The sequence below is a fragment of the Apteryx mantelli genome, chromosome 7 (genome assembly GCF_036417845.1).
Source record: "Apteryx mantelli isolate bAptMan1 chromosome 7, bAptMan1.hap1, whole genome shotgun sequence".
Classification (NCBI taxonomy): domain Eukaryota; kingdom Metazoa; phylum Chordata; class Aves; order Apterygiformes; family Apterygidae; genus Apteryx; species Apteryx mantelli.
The window spans coordinates 26,375,261-26,397,944 of NC_089984.1; the positions used below are offsets into that span (position 1 = coordinate 26,375,261).

The 22,684-nt window shown below is 39.3% G+C and overlaps 2 protein-coding genes across 6 annotated transcripts in view; one reads left to right on the plus strand and one right to left on the minus strand.

The window, feature by feature from the left end:
- Window positions 1-632: 632 nt before the first annotated feature.
- CEP55 (centrosomal protein 55) lies at window positions 633-17,299 on the minus strand. 4 transcript variants are annotated; one of them, XM_067299531.1, is made up of 9 exons: window positions 17,221-17,299; window positions 16,563-16,755; window positions 14,564-14,848; window positions 11,835-11,900; window positions 9,235-9,376; window positions 6,927-7,243; window positions 4,998-5,069; window positions 3,368-3,493; window positions 633-1,791 (listed from the first exon to the last, which is right to left on the minus strand). In XM_067299531.1, the coding sequence occupies exons 2-9, from the start codon at window positions 16,743-16,745 to the stop codon at window positions 1,585-1,587; spliced, it is 1,398 nt and encodes a 465-aa protein (XP_067155632.1). In that variant the 5' UTR covers window positions 16,746-16,755; window positions 17,221-17,299; the 3' UTR covers window positions 633-1,584. The 4 variants fall into 4 exon arrangements, with proteins under 4 accessions (XP_067155632.1, XP_067155630.1, XP_067155629.1 ...); XM_067299529.1 differs by lacking the exon at window positions 17,221-17,299 and adding an exon at window positions 17,128-17,174; XM_067299528.1 differs by lacking the exon at window positions 17,221-17,299 and having other exon boundaries at window positions 16,563-16,980.
- Window positions 17,300-19,148: 1,849 nt separating this feature from the next.
- MYOF (myoferlin) overlaps window positions 19,149-22,684 on the plus strand; it is a 76,254-nt gene continuing 72,718 nt past the window's right edge. For both annotated transcript variants that reach the window (XM_013951142.2, XM_013951144.2), the window contains exon 1: window positions 19,149-19,344. In XM_013951142.2, coding sequence (XP_013806596.2) covers window positions 19,257-19,344 — 88 coding nt within the window. In that variant the 5' untranslated portion in view covers window positions 19,149-19,256. The remainder of the gene's footprint in view (window positions 19,345-22,684) is intronic.

The following is a 22,684-nucleotide window of genomic DNA, read 5'->3' on the forward strand; positions in this document are numbered from 1 at the left end:
GAAGTAGCCGATACATTGTAAATAACAGATTCAGTAAAGATATTTCATTTTATTAGACTATGGACTCAACATAAAATGCCAAAAGCTATTATCTTTATGGCTCAGAAGGACTAGATTTATGGATAACAATATTATGCAGTATTATTAAAGTAATTGGAAACAGCTTGGAAGACATCCTCATATTTAAGATTTAAGGTGAACATTATGGGCCTGACAGAGGGAGATGTAAAGCAAAGTGTGATGGAAAAAGCTGATCCTCACCAGCATCAGAATCAGTATACCAGAGAAAGATAGACTTTGGAGTCTGACTGACTATGGGTATTTCTGTGTCTTCAGCTAACCATAAACTACATTCTTTTACAAGCTTATCTTAACTAATGTATCTGTCTCAAAAAAAATTTCCTCACTTTAATCACTGTTGTGGAAGGGACTGCTTGTTGGACTTCACTACACGTGCAAAGAGCAAAATGCTAGTAACAGAGCCAGGTTTACAGGAGGTGCTAGAGGAAAACAATGCTGTGATTGCAAATTGATGAGTTCTCAGGGAAAGTTTTGCCAGTTGCTAAAGTATTATGAGAATTTATTGCTAATGTGTTTTCTATAGTAACACCAAAATACCATGACACTTCAGATTCATTACAGCAATTTATTAAAACCTGTGTTTTTAAACTGGGACACCTGAAGAGGGTAACACAGATTTAGTAAATGACATTTCCCAACTTTAACTAGTAAAATACAGAAGTGCAACAAGAGTTTACCTCAGCATAAGCACACATTCAAACTTCCAAAATGGTCCCTGATGGTGTCTAAAATGTAAACTTTTCATTAAGCACATATTTGCTAAGAAGCTGTTTTTCCAGTGCTTACATATTGATGAGCATTTTCATACCTGCTGTAAGTCACTCCTGACTGTGGTTCAGGAGAACAAGTGATGTAAAAATCAATGTTGAAAATCCCAATCGCAAGTAGCAAAGACATTTTCACTACTACCCTAGCTTTAATGCATCAGGTTGGTGATACATTATACATGGATATGGCACATATATACCTATTTTACATATGTACATATACATGTATATGGTGATACTATGTGGATATAAATATATATAGCGATATTGTGTGGAGATGCATATAAATAGCCTAGCCTGTGGGAGACAGGATATCAAGAGACCAATTCTACCAGGGCCAAAACCCTTTTGAAGCTATTATTGTCAATTAAGGTACAAGCACAATTCTCAGACTTAGCTGACTAAGTAGAGCTGAAATAAAACCTGACACAATAGGTGTGTTTTACTGGTCTCATTTTTAATAGTGCAAAAAAAAAAAAAGTCAGTAGTTTACTATTTGAAGATATTCCCAATTCTAAAAATACTTCCATTTGCAAGCAAAAAGGTAGTAGACATTTTTCACAGAAATGCCAGGTAAAATATTTGAGGCCAAATAAGTTACGTTTTTGTTAAAGTGAATTATAAAACTAGTAGTCCTTTATAAAACAGTGAAAAAAGCTTAAAAAGGACCTTTCCCCTTTGTAAAACAGCATATTGGCAGTGTTTAAAAAGCAAATGTGGTAAGTCCATTTGGAGTTCAGGCTGTACAAAAGTCAATATGTGCTAGTAATTCTCTGTGCTGGCTTGTTGGATACTGCATTTTACATTTGGGACACTCAAGAAAACTTTCATCAAGGAGATTTGAACGTTTCAGGGAAGGACTTCTGTCATACACTGTCATCTTCTCTTCAAATGCTGCTTGTAAACCTTCCTGTGGTTCCATACGTCCAGACTCCTGGAGTTTCTGGAAAAGGAGAAGCTTTTGTATGCAATTGGGACATGCATGCCCTGATCAAGTAGCTGTAGCCAAGAATATTAGGATTTGATGGTGCACACACACCTGGTGTATGTTACAGAATTAAGAGAAGAATTTTAAAGATGGCTAAATACAATTATGCTTCACACATTAATAACAGAGGGCAATATGGGCCTGTTATGTAATTCCAAAATCATATTCAAACTAGATTGCAGATAGCTTTTCTGAAGACTATTTAAAGCCGGTTTCCCACAACATATGATTAGACATACAAATAGGACACAGTACATCAGTTACATTATGGCAGCATTCTGTGTAGCGGCAGGAACTACGTTCTCATTCAGTCGTCCGTGAAGGAGAGAGAAACTATTTCAAAATAAGAACATTCACCTGCTTCTTAGCACAAGGGAACTCACCACTTCAACTTCCCTGCTTTGCCTAGACAAACTTCTGCTCAGCAGGTGTTGCTTTTGGCAGCCAGCAGGTTTTCCAGTGGCCTCAGCTAGCAGCCGCAGCAATTGCGGTTCTAGCAAATGAGGCTCTCACAGGGGCAAGAACACATGAAGGGAGTAGATGAATCCTGAGATTTTGCAGCTCTTCATTAATTTAAGGAAATACTTCCCCAACTTGCAAACAACTAAGGAGGAGAACAGTTTGGCAGAGTTGAAGAATTCCTCTCATCTGCAACTTGTTAGGAGCTTTTGCATTTACCTTTTCAGTAATAAGCACAGCAGCTCCAAACCTGATCTAATGAAGGACACAGACATTTGATTTTTGTTCTGAATGTATCTCTCATTTAAGTTAGACCAGAACTGCAGTCTTGACAATCCTATTCAGCTATCACCTAATCTCACAAGATGCCTTATTCTAGAGATCCAGAGGCATCAACAGTCAAAATACATCTCCACTCAAGACCAGGGCAATTCTGGATACAACAGGGCAGAACAGATCAACATCTTGCTTAATACATAATCCTCCCCTACAAACTTCTCTGCTGAATCCAGAGGGTCAAATCTAGGTGGTATTTTTATATGATACATAGCAAACAGACTATGGTCCTCACAATACAATGGATGTCCTTTTTCTTTCCACATTAGTAGGGGGACAGAACTTTTTGGAAATAAGACACTTAGGTTTAGTGATCTACCCTATATCAGATGGGGTGAGTGGGGGAAAGTAATTTCACTTCTACGTTTAAGGAAAGTGCCCTGATCACTAGCAGTAAGTTTAAGCAGAAGCACACTGCAGCTTTGTCACCGCGCAATAGACAAAGCTAAACACACATTGTGACAGAAAGCAGAACTGTGCTCCTTGCTCAGGGACCTCACTCTTCTGGATCTCCTTCTGCAGCACCACTTCTCATGTGTTGTAGATAAAAACCTAGCTAGCTAACAGAGGATTCTGCATCTTGGGGCCACATATCAGAGGATATAAGGACCTAGAGTGAATTTTTGTTGACAGGAATAGAAGGCCCACTTTATTCAGACTAACATCCCACACTGAAGAGATGTTCATTTATGTAAAATCCCTGACTAAATTCACATGCAAGTTATGCAGTACATACCAAAGGTTCCAGACGAGTTATTTGCTCCCTGGCCTTGCGCAGCTCCTTAAGGACTTTGTTCAACTGATGCTGCAAGTTCTGGCGATCAAGCTTTTCATTCTCAAAGTCTGTGGTACATATCTGGATCTGGCACCCCCCAAAAGTGAAAATAAAGGACTTCAGGTCAGAATTAAGAAAATTAAGAACCAAGAATTAAGAAAAAAATTGTTTCCATTTTATATATTTAAAGTAAGTTTTACTCTGTAATCATGCTTTTAAAAGCAGAAAAAAACCGACTTGTCACTCTCACCTAACCTCAATGAAATTCATACATGCCCAATTATGAAAATCTTCTCCATCAGTATAAATACAGTTTGAAGGTATTTCAAGATGTCTTGCAAGCAGATACAATATAGGATCACCTGAAATTTATCCATGGATTTTAAGTTTATACTACAATATGAAGTTACAGTAGTAGGACATTGAGAAACAGCATCATGAACAATCACTGAGGAGATTTGTACAAAAGCTTATCAAAACATAAGTACATGGATAAGTAGCAGTAAGCTTAAAAAACAAAACAAAACAAACCGCACTTTGCAATGGCAAGCAGCATTGGTATAACAAAGGTTCCTTTTTAACATTAGCATAGACACTGAGGGGACAGCTGGTGCTTATGTAATGTTCCCAGCAAGAAACTCTACTTAATCTGATTTTAAATTATATACTTTTCAAATATATTTGAAAATTGGCATTAGCCTTCTGGAATGGAATAGCTTCCAAAAGTACTTAATAAGTGTAAAATTCTAAAAACATCAATCCAGGCATCAAAATTCTGCCAAACTGAGTTGAGTGGTAGAGTTTCCACTGATTTTTCAGTGGACTATGATTTCACAAGTTTTAAAAAAAAAAAAAAAAAAAAAAAGGTACTCGAGTGTATTTCTTTTAAACTATTTCATCTGTGGCTTAGAATGATTGTTTTTAACTCCACACTACTTTAGCATAAACAATAGTGCCTTAAAGTGCTATATTGTTAATGAATTGGTAGAAAAAGATTTTGAAATCTTAGCAATCTGAAGTAAACATTTTACAGAAAAGCACATAGTGCAAGTTCATACTAAAAATGCTAGTTTCTATTACAGGATCTTTCTCGTAGCAAGACAATGTGGAAAGAAACTATATGTAACACTGGATACCCAAGTTTAGAAAATAAATGTGAAATAACATTTTTTTTCCAAGAACAGCTATTAGATCTGTAGGAACCTATTTGTAAAAAGTAAAGAAGATGGAAAAGATGACAATGCAATTATTTGTGTAATCTTATCAATGAGTTGTTTGGTTTTAGGGTGTTTTCTCCCCCTTGTTCTGAGACTATTTGAAAAGGTGATTGTGTAGTTAATAGTATCCCCTTTAATTACAACCTCTTATCTGTTAAATGTTACCGATTTTTCTGACAAACGTGTCAAAATTTTTAGAAGCATCAAGAGATCACCCACAGTTGAATATTACTATATAATATTACTTTATTTAACAAACCATTCATTCTTAAATTGGAAAAGTTATAGTCTAGACAGCCTTTCATGCATAAAATAAGGATTAAATATCAGATTCTTGAGTAGTCAGCTCAGCATCTAGCCATATAATTGCGTACCTGTTGTTCCAACAAAGCTATCCTAGTGTGCTCCTCCTGCTGCTTAAGCAATGATTTACGAAGAAGTTGTACCTACAAGGCAGAAAAACATCTTAAAAACAGCTTTCATGTGCAATAGTTAATAAGTTTAACAAATAATAAATCTAATAGAAGAGGGATGGAACTAAACTTTTATATTGCAGTGCCAGCAGAAAATGCATGCCTCTTACGTAGTATCCAAATCCAGCTCAAATACCTCTACTTTCCCCAGGGAAACATTATTATTACATGAAGAGGGAGGAAGACAAGATGATGTTACAGTTCAAAAAACAAACTAAACTTTCCTAGGCAATTGTCAGGATGCTCTAAGACAAAAATATACACGTGAAAACCTATGCTTACCCTAATAGAACTTGATAATTGGGGCAGAAGCAATGCAACTTTTTTTTAAATAAAAAATGAACAACAAGATTAAAAATCAGAAAATGTTATGCTATAATGGATTAAATATATGCATGCACAAAAATATCCTTGGTTATCAGAACATATCAACCTTTATAGTGAATGCTGTTGTTCAGCTGCAAGAACTGACAGCTTTTAGTCGTTAGCCAGCGAGAACCAGCCTTTGTTTAGAAAGCTAAGCTGATGTTCTGGTTTCGGCCTAATTTGGCACCCAGCAAATTTTGCCTTCATAACCCAGAACTTGATTCTACATTGCTTGATATTATTGATCACAAACTTTTCCAAGTAGCAAGTTTATCTTAGTTGGATGCCCCAAGGACCAGTCTTTCAAGAAGGACTTTCCAGTTTCTCTCCAGCAGATAACGCGGTCATGATTTTATGTTCAGAAGAAGAGACTGCAACAGAATCTTTGTCAGCATGACCATGCTGAGAGGAAGATTCTGATCAAGAGACCACTGTAACCCTCCATGTAGGGCAAATGGCAGAGTGCTCATGAGCATATAAAGCAAAAAGGTAGGCAATAAATACATATAAAAAAGACCTGAATATAAAGTATATGCATGTCTTCCCCCTCTGATCAGCCAGAGGGGTTAAAGTCACTGGGCTCAAAAATGAAGGTAGAATTAAGAATTTCACAAACAAACAACAGAATTATTTAACTTAAATCATCAAGTTACTCTTGGGAGATAGACAAGCCTTGCAAACAGTCAGAACCTGGAAAAAACAAAAATGACAACAACAGAACTACTCTTGCCACAGTATAAACCAAGCACAACAGCTTTCCAGAGACGCAAGTTGTTTTTATTGAATTACAGAACTCAGTGGTTTCTACAACAGCTGCAGCATGATATAGAGAACCAGATGCTGGAATTCATCTGAATGAAAAATAAACTGCTGCATGGCCACAAGGCAGTGGTTCGTTGGTTGGGGGCAGTACCCAGGGGTAGGGCTGCTTATCCAGTAAATATGAAACTACAAGTCCATGTGTTTATTTGTAGCAATGAGCTGATAGCAAAATTCGGTGATATTCTACAGTTAATGTTCCTTTAGTGTGTTGCAAGAACAAAACAGTGAAAGTGTTGCTTCCAAACAACATGCAAATCATTGTTAGGACTGCATAATAAAAATAGCTTCTATGGACTTTAATTCTGTACTTTCTTGTTCTCGTTTACTAATAACCTTGAGGATGGAACCAGATTAGAATCAATCTCACTTCTCCCTTCTTGTTCTTGTGCCCTGCAAGACTAGGGAAATAACTGGACTAGTATGCGTTTAACAAGGAAATTTTGTAAAACTTTGGATTTTGATCTAAACTTAAAATTGAATTCTTTCTTTAATATATAAATACAAAAAGGACAAGTCTAGATGTATATAAAAAGCAGACATTTACCAGAGCAAGTGAATGATGGTCCATTCTGATAAAGTATGACTTTTCAGTTCTCTTGATTCTTTGCTAATGATCTTAAATTTCCAAGTGCATCCACTTACCTGAGATAAAAGATCGTCAGACTTCTTCTTTTCTTCTCTGAACTGTCCTTTAATAATTTCATTTTCTTGTTTCAGCCTCTGCAGTTTATCTCCTTTGATTTTATTTTCATTTTCTAGAGTCTTCATTTCAACAGCCTGTTGTGACTGCAGTAAGGCATTTAAACTCATTATTTCTCGTTGTGTTTCTTCATACTTCTTTTTAAATTCATTAAGTTCAGATTTCAGGTGGGTTATAGTGCATCTTTCAGTCTCAAGATCCCTTTTAGCAGTTAATAACAGCTGGTCATAATATTTTTGCTTTTCTTCTTGTAGAGGACCTTCACGAGCCAGAAATATTGAAACAGTAGCATGAAAAAAAAAGTCACACTTAAAAACAGAGAGTGAGATCCTCTGATAGCATTTTGAAGCGTATCAATAGAGACTCCATGTTCTGGGCTGTTACACAGATCAGACTGGCACCAAGCTTAAGTTAAAACAGCTTTCAACACTTCTAATACAGTAGACTTCTTCCTCAGGTAGCTGCAGGAAAATATTAACTCAGCTTCCCTATAGCACTCTGTGCTACAGCCATTTCCTTCGCTAACGCATACGACAATGCTACATCATCTGCTTTGACTACGCGGGCTCTACAGTCCCACGCACAGTTCTTATATAGCCCTATACATTCTATTGACACATGGGAATGGAGTCCCAAAATCACAAATTCTCAATTCCAGATTTCAATTCCTTAGAGAAGGGTCTGGCAGAACTCCCTCCCTCCCCACAGACAATCTGGAGAGCTGATGGGTTGACCAAAGCCAGACCACTTGTTGCCTTTTACAGACTCTTTTTCAAATAGTATGCCATAATTTACTTCTAAATTGCAAAGAAAAGAGACTGGGATATGCGTTTTAATGAAAAAATGTGTGCTTCTTGGCTTGCTTGCTACCCAAGAAAAGTTTACTAACTAGAATAAAAAGAGGGAGTCTATTCAGCAATAACACAAAATATACCTACCAGTGCAACAAGGAATGCAGTCTTACATAGGCTCTGCTGCTTATTGGCACTGTAAAGTTCTTGACATTGATACCTTTCCTTGTATTCTACAATTCACTAAGGAAAGTTTCTTGTTTAAATGTGAGTTTTTCATGACCTAAGTCTAAACGTTTTTATTACCAATACTGTATTTTCCAAGTTCTTCTTGGAAAGCTATGCCATACCTGCTTTCAATTTGTGTAACTAGATTCTTAGAAACTTGAATCTCTACTCCTGTACAGCTGCTTAAAGAGAGGAACTTTCTCATCCCCTTACCCCTAGTCTCCTGGCTGCTCTGATGACAAAGCTTTGACTCCCAGGAATTCTGAAGCACTTTTTCTGGTGAGCTACTTCAGTCTGCCTCCCACTAAAATGTTGTTCACAGATTTATAAACAGCAGCAAAACAAGATTAAGATGACATTTTGCTGTTTTCCATAAGGATCCAAGCAGAGAGAAGGAAAAAAAAAAAAAGAAATCAAGCTATTGCACATCAGCTGCTCAGTGGCAAGTACCTGTGTGCATACTCTTACTTAATTCTCCAGATTATTCTAGTTCTGTTTAGCAAACTTATCATGCAGATCAGTTGTGGCATATATGAAATTATTAATTTGATAAAGAGGAAAGCAAGCCAACTCCTTCTGGGACTTCTGTTCAACATGATCTTAATTTTATTCCATGTGCTAGTCAAGCACTACTCAAGCCAATCTGAATGCGCAGTAGTGAAAGGGTGCTCCGTCCCTATTAAGAAACCACACAGCATGGAGGTGAGCTAGAGGTGACCAGATCCATGTTGTGAAACACTGTTTTGGATACGTGCCAAACCTATCACAGTTTTTCATGCCAGATAAAAGGTGTTCAGAGGAGTAAAGGATGTGTAAGCCCTTAATCATTTTTATAATATTTATTTTGGAAAAAAAAAATCTGAAAAACCTGATCCACACCTAGCCAATAAACCCTTAATGCTTCCTTCACGTAGGTTGAGAGTGTACTTTGAAGGATGGGAGGCATAATTACATTTACCTCAACACTTTGTGCAAACAAAGATTGCCAATGGAGTGTCAAGGCTTTTAAAAACCATGTGTAATGAAGGAGATAAGAACAAAAAAATCTGTGGATTAAATAATGTAGCTAGATTACAGGAAGCATAGAAATTTTACTTATCTAAATTTTACCATTAAGGAACCAAAATGTTGAGAGAATAAACTCCTAATTTTGTCCTATAATTTGTTTTCACGAGACTTGTTCTCCAGATAATTATGGTTTTGGTCACTTGTGAAAAAGATAAATCAGTACCTTCTGCACTGGATTCTGTTGCATGCTGTTGGTTAACTACTTCTGACTTCTGTTCAAGTTCAAAGATCCTTCCTAGCAGTCCCCGGACATATGCTTCACGTTGCTGGTCATACAGGAGCCACTGTTGGTTTTTCTCAAGAGCCTTCACGCAAACAAACAGAGGAAAAAACAAACAAACAAAAAAAACCACAACCACGCACACACACAAAAAACAAATTCTGGTAATTAATCATGTTCTAAAAGTATTAGTCTTGTTTCTTAAAAATAAATAAATGCTATAAATTATACAGTTGTTTAAGGAGCTAGTTAATTTCTTCTCTGCAAATTCTAATAACCTTTTTTCTGCATGATAAATAAATCCATCTTCATTTGAAAAGCTAAGTCAGATGTGGAGCATATAAATTAACATCATAGCAGTATAACCATATGGAAACGGATACTTTTTAGCTGACTTACTGAAATGGGAAAGCTACTGAAAAAACAAAGGCTTTCATCAGTCATGCCCCAGGTTATAAAGAATTAACCTTTTATTTTCTCAGATATAAAATAACAGATCTTGAAAATGGAATAAGCTAAAACGTAATTGTACAATTTAAAGTTTGAAAAAAAAAACAAAACAAACACCCCCCCCCCTTTTTTTTTTAAGTTTAAGTTTGAGGATGTGGATTTTATATCTGTTTGGATCACAGATTAATTCAGGTTAGAAAGGACCACAGGAGGTCTCTAGTCCAATGTCATGCTGTCCAAGGCAGGGTCAGCAGTTAGGGCAGACCAGGTTACTCAGGGCTTTTCCCAGGAAGTCTACTGTTAGGTGCCCCAGAGCCATCTGTTCTTCAGGCTGAACAAGCCCAGTTCCCTTAGCCTCTCCTCACAGGAGAAGTGCTCCAGCCCCAACCACCTTGGTGGCTCACCACTGAGCATTGCTCCAGTTTATTCGTGTCTTTCTTGTATTTGGGGGCCCAAAACTGGACACAGTATTCTAGGTGTGGTCTAACAAGAGCTGAGTAGAGGGGAATAGTCACTTCCATTGATCTACTGGCTATTCTGCTGTTAAAACTGGCCAGGAAACCACTGGTCTTCTTTGCTGCCAGGGCACACTGCTAGCTCATGTCCAGCTTGCTGTCTGCCAAGACCCCCTAGATCCCTTTCAGCAGGTATCACTTAAAATAAAGACAGTGTTATCTGATCATTCCCTAAACAGAACTTCCCTCCTCCGCAGGAGATTCTGCTTTTGCAGCATACTTGACTTCGGGGTATGCAAGAGAAATCGACAGCAAAAAGGTCACCACACTCATTACACTTGAAATAATTTTGTGGCAAATGAATTGTATATTCAGCTTTCTGTTCCAATGATATGGTTCATTAAGACAGCGACCACTATCTCAGCTTTCTGCAATAAGATTAATAAAACCTTTATACGTACTTTTATATTTTGTGCCTCAGAGACCAGAATATCCACTTACTAGTTTATTATTCTTAGCCTATATGACAACAAATGCAGTGTAGAAGAGGGTGTGTGTGTGTGTGTGTACATACATGTTTTACCCACAAAACTTGTTTTTTAACAAGTAGATGGTAAGCGTTTCATTTGCATGGAAAAACACTTTATACAAAAATACAGAATTAGCTTCAATTTGAAACACTGTGTTAAAGCTTCAGAGGGGAAGTGGAAATGTTTCTGCATACACCCCTTACTGCTCAAGATTTAGTCATTTAGTCACATAATTCAGTTTTGTCTTATGACCAATGGAGAGAGTAATTATGGCATGTACTTCAGCTGACATGCACGTTAACTAGGCTTAAACAGTAAAACTTGTTATGGTTGCAAAAATCCCCATAATTTTAAAATCAGAATGAGAATTTGCATAATCATTTATAGGGACAGTTGTTTAAATTGTTCACCAGAAACCTTAACTAGTGTAATATTTAAAAGGTAGTATACTTAAAAACCACCCTGAAGTACAGAAATTCACCCTATGCAGTTTGGGTTGTTTATTTTTGTCATTATATATATATATATATATATAAAAATCTTTTGAAACACTAATTCTATTCTACTGTCAGAAAAATAAATATATTACCTAAAAATTGTAGATACTAGTGTAAAACAAACCAAGACCACATGAAACTGTAATAGAAAGAGTTTCTTACTTCTTCATAAAACACAAAACTAAAACTACAGTCCTTTGCTCCTAGAATGGTTTCCATATTTTTGCTTTAACTTCTTTCTGTCCAACTTTGAACAACAGACGGCATTTGGCATAAAAGTAAAAAAAGTAGTTTAAAGTACTGCTTCTGTTCCATCAGCAACCACACTGTTTGAACATTGCAAGAAGGAATCTTTCCAAGGATGCTGGAAAACCCTGTCTGTTTCTGCTGTTTTTTTCTGTGTCGTTTCCCCCACACACACACCTACCCAACCCAGCCTGTCCTTATTTAATGATTGCCTTCTCACAAAATAATTTTAGGTATGACGCTTTTAGAGGGAAATGCACACTCTGAGTTCCCATTATAGCCAAAAACATACGTGGTGATAATTTACATTCTTATGCATCTTGTTACAGATTATGTATACTTGGAATGTTATACAGGAAACTTACATCTTTCAGTTGTTTTTCAACTTCATTAAGATTAGCTGGTGATCCAGTGCTGTCTGTTACAGCTTCCTGCAGACAAAGAACAATCCATTAACATTCTTTAAAATGGATGGTTGAAACAATAAAACTAGTCCTATATAATTATTAATCTCACATAAGTAGTCAGAATATTTTAAACACAGCAAACATGGACTCATACATGTGATTTTTGTATTTAGAGATCTTTATACTCTGTTTTAAAAAGGATCTAAGTTATGTAGAAAACCATTTATTACACATAAAAGAAAACCTCCTGGAAAATACAGTGCATCGGATTTAATTTATTCTGCAACTCTGCACCTCAAAACATTTTAGAAGAATATCACATGTATTCTGCTGAACTGCTACCTTGGAAGTCTTGAAGGCTGCAGGAGAGCTTCTGAAAATTAAGATATCTAGGGTTTTATTTAAATATGAACATCAATAGTAAATGTTTGTTTGTTCTGTTTTCATATCTTCAGCATACCAGTTTGAAAATAAACCAGACCTATGCTATAGGAGTTGTTGGGGGAAGCTAGAGACCTTGGCAACCTCACTGGGATAACTAGAGCATTGTAAACATTTCCAAAAGCATGCAAGCCTATCTGGAACCATAAGGACATATTAACTGGGTTTTTTTGAGACACGATCCACAGCAGAACTCTCACATTTAAAGTATGGCTTTCAGAGTTCTTTAGACCCAGCTAAAACTAAAGAACAGTTAAACAGTTACACTTTGTTCATGACCAGACATCCCATTTCACTGCACACTAGTCATAGTAGAAAGCTTTTTGAAATTGTGTAGAGTGAAGTTAGAGGGAACTTTAAAGAGATAAAAATGTGAACTGCTACCCAACTCCAAGTCATATTATTGAAAATTTTTCCTGTGATATTTGGAACACGATTTAGAGCAAGGGAGGAACCTCATGAGGTTCAACAAAGGCAAGTGCAGGGTCCTGCACCTGGGGAGGAACAACCCCATTCACCAGCACAGGTTGGGGGTTGACCTGCTGGAAAGCAGCTCTGCGGAGAAGGACCTGGGAGTGCTGGTGGACACCAAGTTAACCATGAGGCAGCAATGTGCCCTTGTGGCCAAGAAGGCCAATGGTATCCTGGGCTGCATCAGGAAGAGTGTTGCCAGCAGGTCAAGGGAGGTGATCCTCCCCCTCTACTCAGCCCTGGTGAGGCCACATCTGGAGTACTGCGTCCAGTTCCGGGATCCCCAGTACAAGAGGGATGTGGCACTACTGGAGCAAGTCCAGCGAAGGGCCACAGAGATGATTAGGGGACTGGAGCATCTCTCTTATGAGGAAAGGCTGAGAGAGCTGGGCCTGTTTAGCCTGGAGAAGAGAAGACCGAGAGGGGATCTTATCAATGTATACAAATAGCTTAAGGAAGGATGTCAAGAGGATGGAGCCAGACTCTTTTCGGTGGTGCCCAGCAACAGGACTTGAGGCAATGGGCACAGATGGAACTGTCTGTGTTTCAGTTTGAACATGAGAAAAAAATTCTTCACTGTGAGGGTGACAGAGCCCTGGAACAGGCTGCCCAGAGAAGTTGTGGAGTCTCCTTCTCTGGAGATATTCAAAACCCGCCTGGACGCAATCCTGTGCAATGTGCTCTAGGTGACCCTGCTTGAGCATGGGGGTTGGACTAGATGATCTCCAGAGGTCCCTTCCAACCTCAGCCATTCTGTGATAAAATCTGTTGCAGGAACCTAAAGTTTTAAATTCTCTCTCTCTCTAACAAGCTTCAGAACCTCTTGATACTGCAGATTACACATTAAAGTGGTATTATTCCCCAAGATACCACATTGTTCAAAATGATACAAATATGTAATATCATTGAAAATTAGTAGATTAAGACGACTTACTTTAAGGATTTGTCTCAAGCAGAATTTCTAGAAATTACTCAATTTGGTTGTGTAGCATGGGAAATAGCACCATCTACAGGTTAAAAGCTGGAAAAGCAGACTTAATAGGCACCTCCTTTTAGGCACCGTTTTCCATGTGCTGCTTGCTGAGGTACTGCTGCATTTTTCCATTGAGCATTAGGACAGGCTGGGTGAAAAACCACTGCAGAATACTAAATCCACTTATAAAAGCAGCCAAGTACCTAGCACCATAATTATTAACCATTTTAGATGAGAGAAGTAACTCGTTATTCATGCCCTACCTTCTGACACATTGAAGCATTTACCATGTGTGATGTCATGTTAAGTACACAGGCAGCTAGTTTCAAGAATTGTTTGAGGAGTAAATGAGGATTCATAAGAGAAGGGAGGACAAAGATTTTCTTATGACTGAAGCAGAACTGGGTGAGCAGCTAAGTTTCCCTTTATTAATGCCCTGAGCATACAGATCCAAAAAAGGGTGTGATAGATGCTTCAGCCACAGTGGATCCGTACATGTAGTGCCAGTAGTCATCCTGCTTCCATGTGAACTTGAAAAAGGGGCCTTGTAGGACACTACCAGAGAATCCTCCTCCCCAGCCACGTTGCCTCTGAAAGGAGACTGTTGTGCCCCCTAACCATTCTTCACTTGGCAATGGTCAGACTGGATACACTGCCTCTCTTCAGAGAAGAATATTTCAGCGTGCAACAAACATGAAGGAAGATTTACAATGCATGCTATTTTGCAATTGATTTTGGTACTTACTGGTTTCAAGTTTCTAGTCTAACACATAAATAATTATGACATCTGTTCAGTACTTACCTGGGATGCCTGAAAAGTACTGGCTCTGTTTTCAAGCTCTGAACATTTTGCAGTAACAGTAGCTAAGTTGCATTTTAACCGGTCCATTTCTTCTGACAAAGAATTAAGTAACTGTTCTCTCCTTTCTGCTTCCTTTGTTTTTTCCTCTAGTTGACCAAGTAATGAAGACACTTCACTGCTTTTGTTTTTGGACTTAAGCTTGTCTTTTAGGTTTTGGATTTCTTTGTCTTTCAGTCCAAGAATGTGGCTGTTTTTTTCTTTTTCTGTTTCAAGCGAAAGTATTTTCTAAATGAAACCCCCCCCCAAAAGTAACACAAAGGAATAAATGTCAGTCTGTATAGCCAAGGCATTAGAAAGTTTGCAATAGTTTGAAAAAATACTCACTTTGAAAGGTTCTCTCTTAGATTTTAGTTAGGTGAAAACAGTTTTTACTCAAAACAGATTGCTACAGTGATCATTTGAAAAAAAATACAGTCTACAGCAGATAAAATAGGAAATAAATGATAGAAATAATGCAAAGAACCACATTTCATAGACTTGGTAGGTACTTTCGTTTCTATATGAATAGAAATCACTACAGTATATGAACCTTAATACACAAGCAGTTCTGTGGGGCACTTCCAGTGGTGGGGGGGTGGGGAAAAGAGTTGCTGATACATTTGTTAATGTTAGCTAGCAGATTTAGTAGCTTTTGAGAAGCTACAGAACCTTCTCGCAAATGAAATGACAGTAAGTGGGGTCACAGAAGAGGTGTGGTAAGCATTTAGGAGAAAATCCTCATTTCCAAGTTATCTTGTCTGTTAGTTTCAAAATGTGCTTCTCTAGATTTTTTAATAGGCACTCTCTTTTCAGTAGATCGCCAGCACAGTTAATTATTGAATGGCATTAGTACTGCATTTGTGATACTTTGGGACTCTAACAAAACTCCTGTTATGATAGCATTTCATTTTTGCCCAGAAAGGTTGAAGTTCAAAACCTACAAGTCAATATCAAGTCACTAAAAGCTAGTAGAAAAACTGGAAGAAAATGAGTTTTATGGACCCTAATTTAGGTAGTGGTTGAAGACCACACACAGTGCTTACTAGCATTAAAACTTCAATACCAAAGGTCATTTAGTAGAGCATGTCTGTGATATTCCCCCTGTAAGCTTGGCAACCAGGGATTAAGTAACAAGCAATCAACACTGAGCAAGCAACAAACTCCACCAAACACAGTAAATACACTAACTAGCTTAGCCAGAACTGTAGGTGAGCTGTCCAACCACAGCTGAAACTTGGGCTAGCACATCTAAAGCAACACTGCAACACAGATGTATCAAAATGTTCATTGTCAAAAGAAACAGTCTAGAAATATTGATGTGCCTAGGCTTCATTTAATCATGTCTTTTAGAAGAGTCCATTTAAAGATTCCCAGTCCCTCTAGGTAGCTTGACAGTGTCACACACTAAGTCTTGAACTTTCTCTAGAACCTCAGGTTTACCTTGAATGGACTACTGGGGATGGAAATTGCAATGGTTTTGTTTCTGTTCTCTGGTTGCGATGGAATGATAACATGGTGAACTGATTACAGTTTTATTTACCTATAGCTGAGCAGGAGCTTGAGAATGTAGGTCAAGCAAGTACTCAGCACTCTGGTGTAGTCTTCTGGTCAGTCACTTACATGCAGTGTTCTCTGCAGGAAGTGCTCACCATAAGTCTCTGGGACCTGATGCAGCTGGAACAGCAGGACAGGCCTGAATGGACTAACTGGGGCCTCTGGCCTTCGATTGTTCTGTTTAACAACCTTGCCAAATGGCTTTAATTTTGTTAGTTTGATCATCATTGAAAAATACCTGAGAACAGAAATGCTAAACTAAAACAATACAGTTACATCAAAGTAAACCAAATTTTAATAGAGACTGACATCTTGTTTATGAAGTTTTACATACTCAGGTATGTTATCCATACACAATCAAAACATCTAACAAAAGTTAGCTTGACAGTACATATGCTCGCCTCACCTCTAGGAGTCTATTTCTTTCTGGATCTGTCATTTTGCTTTTTCCTTTAACGATTTCCTCCATTGATTTTCTCAGGGCTGCATTCTCCTTCTTACACTTCTCAAGCTCATTCTCAGATAGGGAGCTACCGGACTTCAAACCCCATTTGCCAATAATTATATCTTTGGTGGCCTTCGAATTCATCTCTAAGCATCTATGGAAACAGACACGAGAATTACCGAATGGAGGCATCTTCCCTGCTCCAAGCAGAATATAGCTTCTCAGGCAGCTTCCGTAAGATACGGGGAGTGCAGGGCTCCCCGGCCCGTGCCGAGGACTCTCGGCATCGCTGGTTTCACACCCCTGCGCCTGTCGGCGCCCGGCCCGCCGGGCCCCGCGCCCCCTCCCGAGAGCCGGGCCGCGGAGGGCGAGGGCAGCCCCTTGGGCGGGTGGCAGCGCCCGCTGACACAGCGGCCGGCCCCGGGGCGGCCCCGCGCTGCCGCGCCCGGCCATCTCTGAAGGCTGCTGAGAGGGGAGGCAGCCCCGGGGCGGCCGCAGCCCGGGGGCTCCCGCCGAAGGGCCCTACCCGGCGGCGGCGCCGCTCGCACCCGGCCCTGCCCTGCTTCCGGGAGTTTGAATCCCGCGGCGCGAGTGTCGTCACTTCCGCCCGGCACCTCACCGTCACGGCGACGGCTACGGTGTCTCTGATGGGTCAAAAAAGGCGGGGGGTGCGCAAAGCACACAGAAGAACGCTCCTGCGGCGACGGCGAAAGGAGGGATGGGCGAGGAGGCGTGAGTGGGGCGGGAGGGGGAGGAGCAGGAGCTGCCGGCCGTTGGGCTGCCGTTAACGGCTGGCGGGGCGCCGCTGCGTTCTCTCCTGAGAGGAGGGGCCCCATTGGCTGGCGTGGCCGGGCGCGCGCCGCGGCCATTGGCCGCCGGCCCTGCCTGGCCAATAGCCTGGGATTTTCTTTCTGGTCCCCGCCCCATGTGCGGCCTCGCCCTGCCGCGGCACGTGCTCGCGCTCTCGAGGGGCTGGGGCGAGGCGGGGCGAGGCGGGGGGGGACTCCCCTCCCCTCCCCTCCCCTCCCCTCCCCTCCCCTCCCCTCGCCCCGCGGCGGCCCGGCGGGGTCCAGGTGCTCCCGCGGCCCTGTGCAGGCAGTTGAGGCGCTTCTGAGGGGTGGCACAGGGCTCGTTTCCCCTTTACGAGGCCGTAAGCATTTTTCCCCTTGAAGCGGGCTGCCACTTCGCCGTTAAATGGCGGTTGCAAAGCGAGGGGCGGGGGCGGGGGCTGGTGAGCGCCGCCTCACGTCCCTTCGCGGGCGGTGGCTCGCCGCGCCTCGTGCGAGGCTCCCGTTCGCTCGTTGCGGCGCGAAGGTAAGCGGCTACCAGCCGGCCGAGGCTGCCAGCTCTGCTCGTGGCACTGGTGGCCCGGGGGCTGCAACGGCCGGGGACTTGCCCGGGACAGGGATGAGGGAGGAACGCTCTCGGCCAGGTCTTCTGTGTAATGGCCTCTGTGTCGTCTTCCTAGCTCCTTCTCTGTCTAGACTTTGGGTTGCCTTTTCTTTCTCTGCAATCCTCTTCCTCGACCATGTAAGATACGATCATTTTAGAAAAGAAACCAGACCCATCTTGTCTTAAAAGGTAGTAAGCCAGGATCACGCAGAGTACTGTTACTTCGGTAGTTTTCATGCCTAACCAAATAAAAATTAGGCTGAATTTTGAATATCTGTGTATGACTCATTTTGTTCCATCTTGTTGGTTTCCCCTTTCAATTCTACTTAAAAATACATATTTTGCTGTAGTAGTGTGCACCACTTGGTGTTTTACATCTGGTCCACAGATCACAGGTTGGGAAACACTGCTGTTAAGCTGAAGATGAGGTAGTTTAGTGCAAAGGGTGGGTTCTTATGTGTTCTTACCACATGAGTTTCATGTTGTTTTGTTTTAGTAGATTTTAATCCTGGTATTTATTAGTTAGAGAAAATATTTATAGGCCTCTAAGCAATATACAAGGTTTTATCTCCTAATTTTTTGCACATACTTGCTTAACTCTTTCACATTTTTATTTTTGCGTGTATATTTTAATCATTACTTCTAGAGAGATGTACTAAATACTAGTTTCTGCATTTAACATGCTGTATTTATTATTTAATATGTGGCTGTTCCTGATCACGACTGAAGGGGGAGCACTTAAACTACTTTGAAGATCGTAGTTATTTCGTGATTCAAGACAGACACAGAGGCAGGCTAAAAACATTTACAGACAATGAAGTTCTAAAAATGGAAATGAAAAAAGTATGAGATATCATTAAGTTTAATACCTTGGTATACCAGCTGATGGCTGTGATGCATCTTGACTGCTGGGGTTATGCTTAGTTTATGCCACTTATGTTTATACTTCTCTTGCTGTGGTTACTTACGAGAGCCATATAATGCAGATTAAGAATAAAAGCAACAGAAAAAATCCTACACCCGTTTTTGCACTGTGCCATTTCTGTTACTGGATTTCGCTAGTCAGAGCTTTTTTTTTTTTTTTTTTTTACATAACCTTCAGTAGTTAGTCCGTCATAGATCCACCCATAATCCTTTACTATAAACCAGCTATTCCCTGCCTCCTCTTCCTGCTAGTGTTTCAGTCCTGAAGCTAGAGTCTGAAACTTAAGACTTCCTTGAATTTCTTTGGTAACAACAGAAGTTTAGTCAAGACTGGAAAGAATGCTTCGGGTGATTGTGGAATCTGCTACCAATATCCCTAAAACCAAGTTTGGGAAACCAGATCCTATTGTTTCTGTTATTTTTAAAGGTAAGGAAAACTGTTATAAATGTACTCAGTAAGGAGGTTTTCTTTAGGATAGTGTCATATGTAAGTATTTGAAAATTTGTAATAAGGTGTTTTCATAAGGTTACATCTGGTGTAATGTTAGGAGAGACTTTTATAAGAAAGGCTGAAGTTACCTGAATGAAGTTTGAACTGTATGGAGGGTGTTGGTAGGGAAAATTTTCTTTTCAGGACAGCAGTTCCTCTATTGCAAGAACCACACTTTATAAGTTTCTGCAAAGGATTAGCCCTATGCTTTAAAAGCCCAAACCAAACTGCATAGTTAAATCCATTTTTAATTTTGGTATTAAAGATTACCTTATTTTTTATTCTGCTGTGTGTTCTCTACCTGATTTCTGTTGTCATCATTTCCTCTCTTGGCTGGATTAAAGGGACTTGATTTCATGTATTGATTTGTCTTTAAGGTGCAGAAACCTCCAAGAAATTCTGGATCATGTAATCCATTAAACTGAACTGTGACAATTAGTTATGTTAATTCCTGGGGATATAATTTCCAAAATTATAGGCTGAAATGGAAATGATATTTCCAAAATATGAAAAATCATTGCAAGGGTTTGTCACCTCCAGAAATCAAATCTGAAATCATGACATTTTGCTGAGGGCTGGAGTTGGTTTATGACTTCTCTTCTGTTGAATCTTTGGTGATTCAATATACTGTCTTTTGATCTTAGTTCTTTTCTGCTACATTTCAGGGTTAATTTAATTCCTCCCTCTCATCTTTTGTTCATATTGCATGCTCTAATGCAATTCATTTGCCTAGTAAATTTACAGATCTTTTTGCTTTTGCATAGCTGGATTTGTTTCTAAGACCTGCAGTTGTCCTGACACAGGAGTCGTGCAACAGACTTTAAAGGAGTGAATTCATATTTATCTGTTATATATTATAACTAGGACTGTTGATGTTCACAAATGTGCTTAACCATTGTTTTAAATACAACTTCATGATTATGACAGTTTTCTAGTAGAATATTTAATATCTTATTATACCTACCACTTCTTTTTTATGTTGTTATACTACATAGCATGGCTTAGATTTTTTGCTTTCTGGCCAGAGTGGTTCAAGGGGTCCAGAAAATGTCAGGCTCTTGCCAGCTATTGAGGAGCTCTGATTTAATTTGTAGTTGGAGTACCTGGCTGCAAGGGCAAGGAGGTGGGGATCATATCTGGCATGTGTCGAACTTCTGGCTATTTATGTTTGTGGGGATGTTTTATATGCACCCTTTTCCCCCTCATCCCCTCAGCTTTTGAAGCTGGGAAACTATTTTTAGGAAGATGTATGCCAAAGAGTAGCAATTTCTACTAACTGTAGTCCATACCCACTGGATGTACGTTGCTGGGACATAAAAAAACAAATTTGGGAGTTCATTTCACAGGCTGGGAAAAACTCAGAATAAACAGACATTTGCAGGACTTTGGCCCTAGCCCTGCAGTACATATTTATGTTCTTGCACTACAGAGTATTCTTGGAGAAGTCCTACAGTACAGGACTCCACTCACTTGACAGAAAACTGTTATGGAAGTTCACATTTTATTGAACAGTGTTTTTTCATTAGCTTTTTCAAACTTTAACTTATGTAGTCTTTGCTGATGACAGGTTCAGTAATTTTAAGACTTCAGTTAAAATACTCAGTATCTCTCAGGATTAGACCTTTACAGCCATACTGTGAAAGAAAAAAGACCACCGTCCTACAAATATTAGTGTATAAATGACCCTGCGAACACTTTATATGTTAACATACATGTGTGAGTACCATTTTATCTGTGTATAGAACAGAGTTCATCAGTATTTATGTAACTTAGAGACTAACTACAGTTAGTACAATTAATATAGTAATGTATGTTAAGTACATATTATGAGGAAATGCACAACAGTTTCCATTGTGATATTTTGTTTACAATTGAGGATTTTTTTTGTGCAAGTGTTTGATTTTTTTTTTTTAATGCTTTTATTATCAGTCTAGTGGGTTGGAACTTTTCTTCTGTTTACTTTAAGAACACTTTATTGTTCAAAGAGAACTACACCCCCAGAGTAAACTATTTTTGCTGTCTGGAGCTAGCTGCTGTTACTGCAGGATTTTGAGTTTGTTGTCACTTTATGTGAGACAAATTAGTAGTCAAATTAGTAAGAAATAGTGTTGCCATTTGCTGAAAAGGCAGGAAGTGGTAATGCTTAAATCAGTAAAATTCTTTTGGCATGTCAGATATACCAAACTGGAGAAAAATACATAAGATTCTTGTCTTTGGATGTAAAAGTTGCTATCACTGCTGGTATGTGCTGTCTGTACTAAGTCACTCAGTGCTTTGATCATTCCCTTTGACTGTGTCATTTGACTTTATGCACTAAAAACTGATGCGAAATGGCATTCAGTTTGGTTGGGCCACCCTGATTAATACTTTTTTTTCCATTTGTGCTTAATATAATGATTTTCTAGCAGGCCTATAGTAGTATGTAACTATGTTAGTTTATCTTTCTGTGCTTGGAAGAAAAAATATTGGAGTGTATTTATTCACTAAATTCATATTTTATTTTTTGCAAAGGTTTAAATTATCCTAACTTTCATTTCCTGGTTTTCAGAGGTCTACCTGTTTGCTACATCCTGCATTAGCCACCACTGTGTGATCTTAATTCTTCATTACGAGAAGCTGTGTGGGCACGTAGTGAACTGGAATGTGATGCCCCTTTATATCTCAGAGTTAGGACTGGTCTACCAGATAATACTCGCTTCCCAGTGTTTTTCATCCAACTTTCACCCAAATGCATAACACGGAATTTCTTACCATAATCTAGAATATGCCTATTATAATAGAATCGTAAATCTTACTCTTTTGTTTTTAGGAAAACTGATAGTCTAGAGTAGAAAATCTTATTCCTTGTCAAGAATTGTCTTGGCCTGTGTTTAAGCCGTGTCTTTCCTATGTTACAGAGTTACAATTGAGCTTAGGCAGGGGTCATAGACCCTTTATCCATTAGTTCCCTCAGGATCAACTCTGTGATTCACTATGACCTTTACAAACAGCTGCAACTGTTCCTGCTTTCCACCAGCACTGAGAACATCTTTTCCATGATTCCCAGCTCCTGTTTGTAGGAGGATATGGAGTAACAATGTCAAACCCCAGATTTTTCTAGGAAATTCATATTCAGAAGTGCTTTTGCCTCTTAGTATACTACATGAAGTTGAACTTATCTTACTAGCATGGTAATTAGTTCTTTGTTCTGCAAAATGTGAGTCTGCAGCATAGTAGGTTATGAATGTTCTTTCCTTTGTGGTATGCTGTGAGTCAATATCCTGTATAAATTGTAGAC

Excerpts from the sequence above, each read along its gene's own strand:
- CEP55 (XM_067299528.1), bottom strand. The coding sequence starts at position 16,793 with ATGCCTCCATTCGGTAATTCTCGTGTCTGTTTCCATAGATGCTTAGAG. Across the intron at positions 14,849-16,562 it reads AAAGAAATAGACTCCTAGAG|AAAATACTTTCGCTTGAAAC; the intron begins GTGAGGCGAGCA and ends GGTTTCATTTAG. Across the intron at positions 9,377-11,834 it reads TTGAAAAACAACTGAAAGAT|GCTCTTGAGAAAAACCAACA; the intron begins GTAAGTTTCCTG and ends GTTTGCGTGAAG.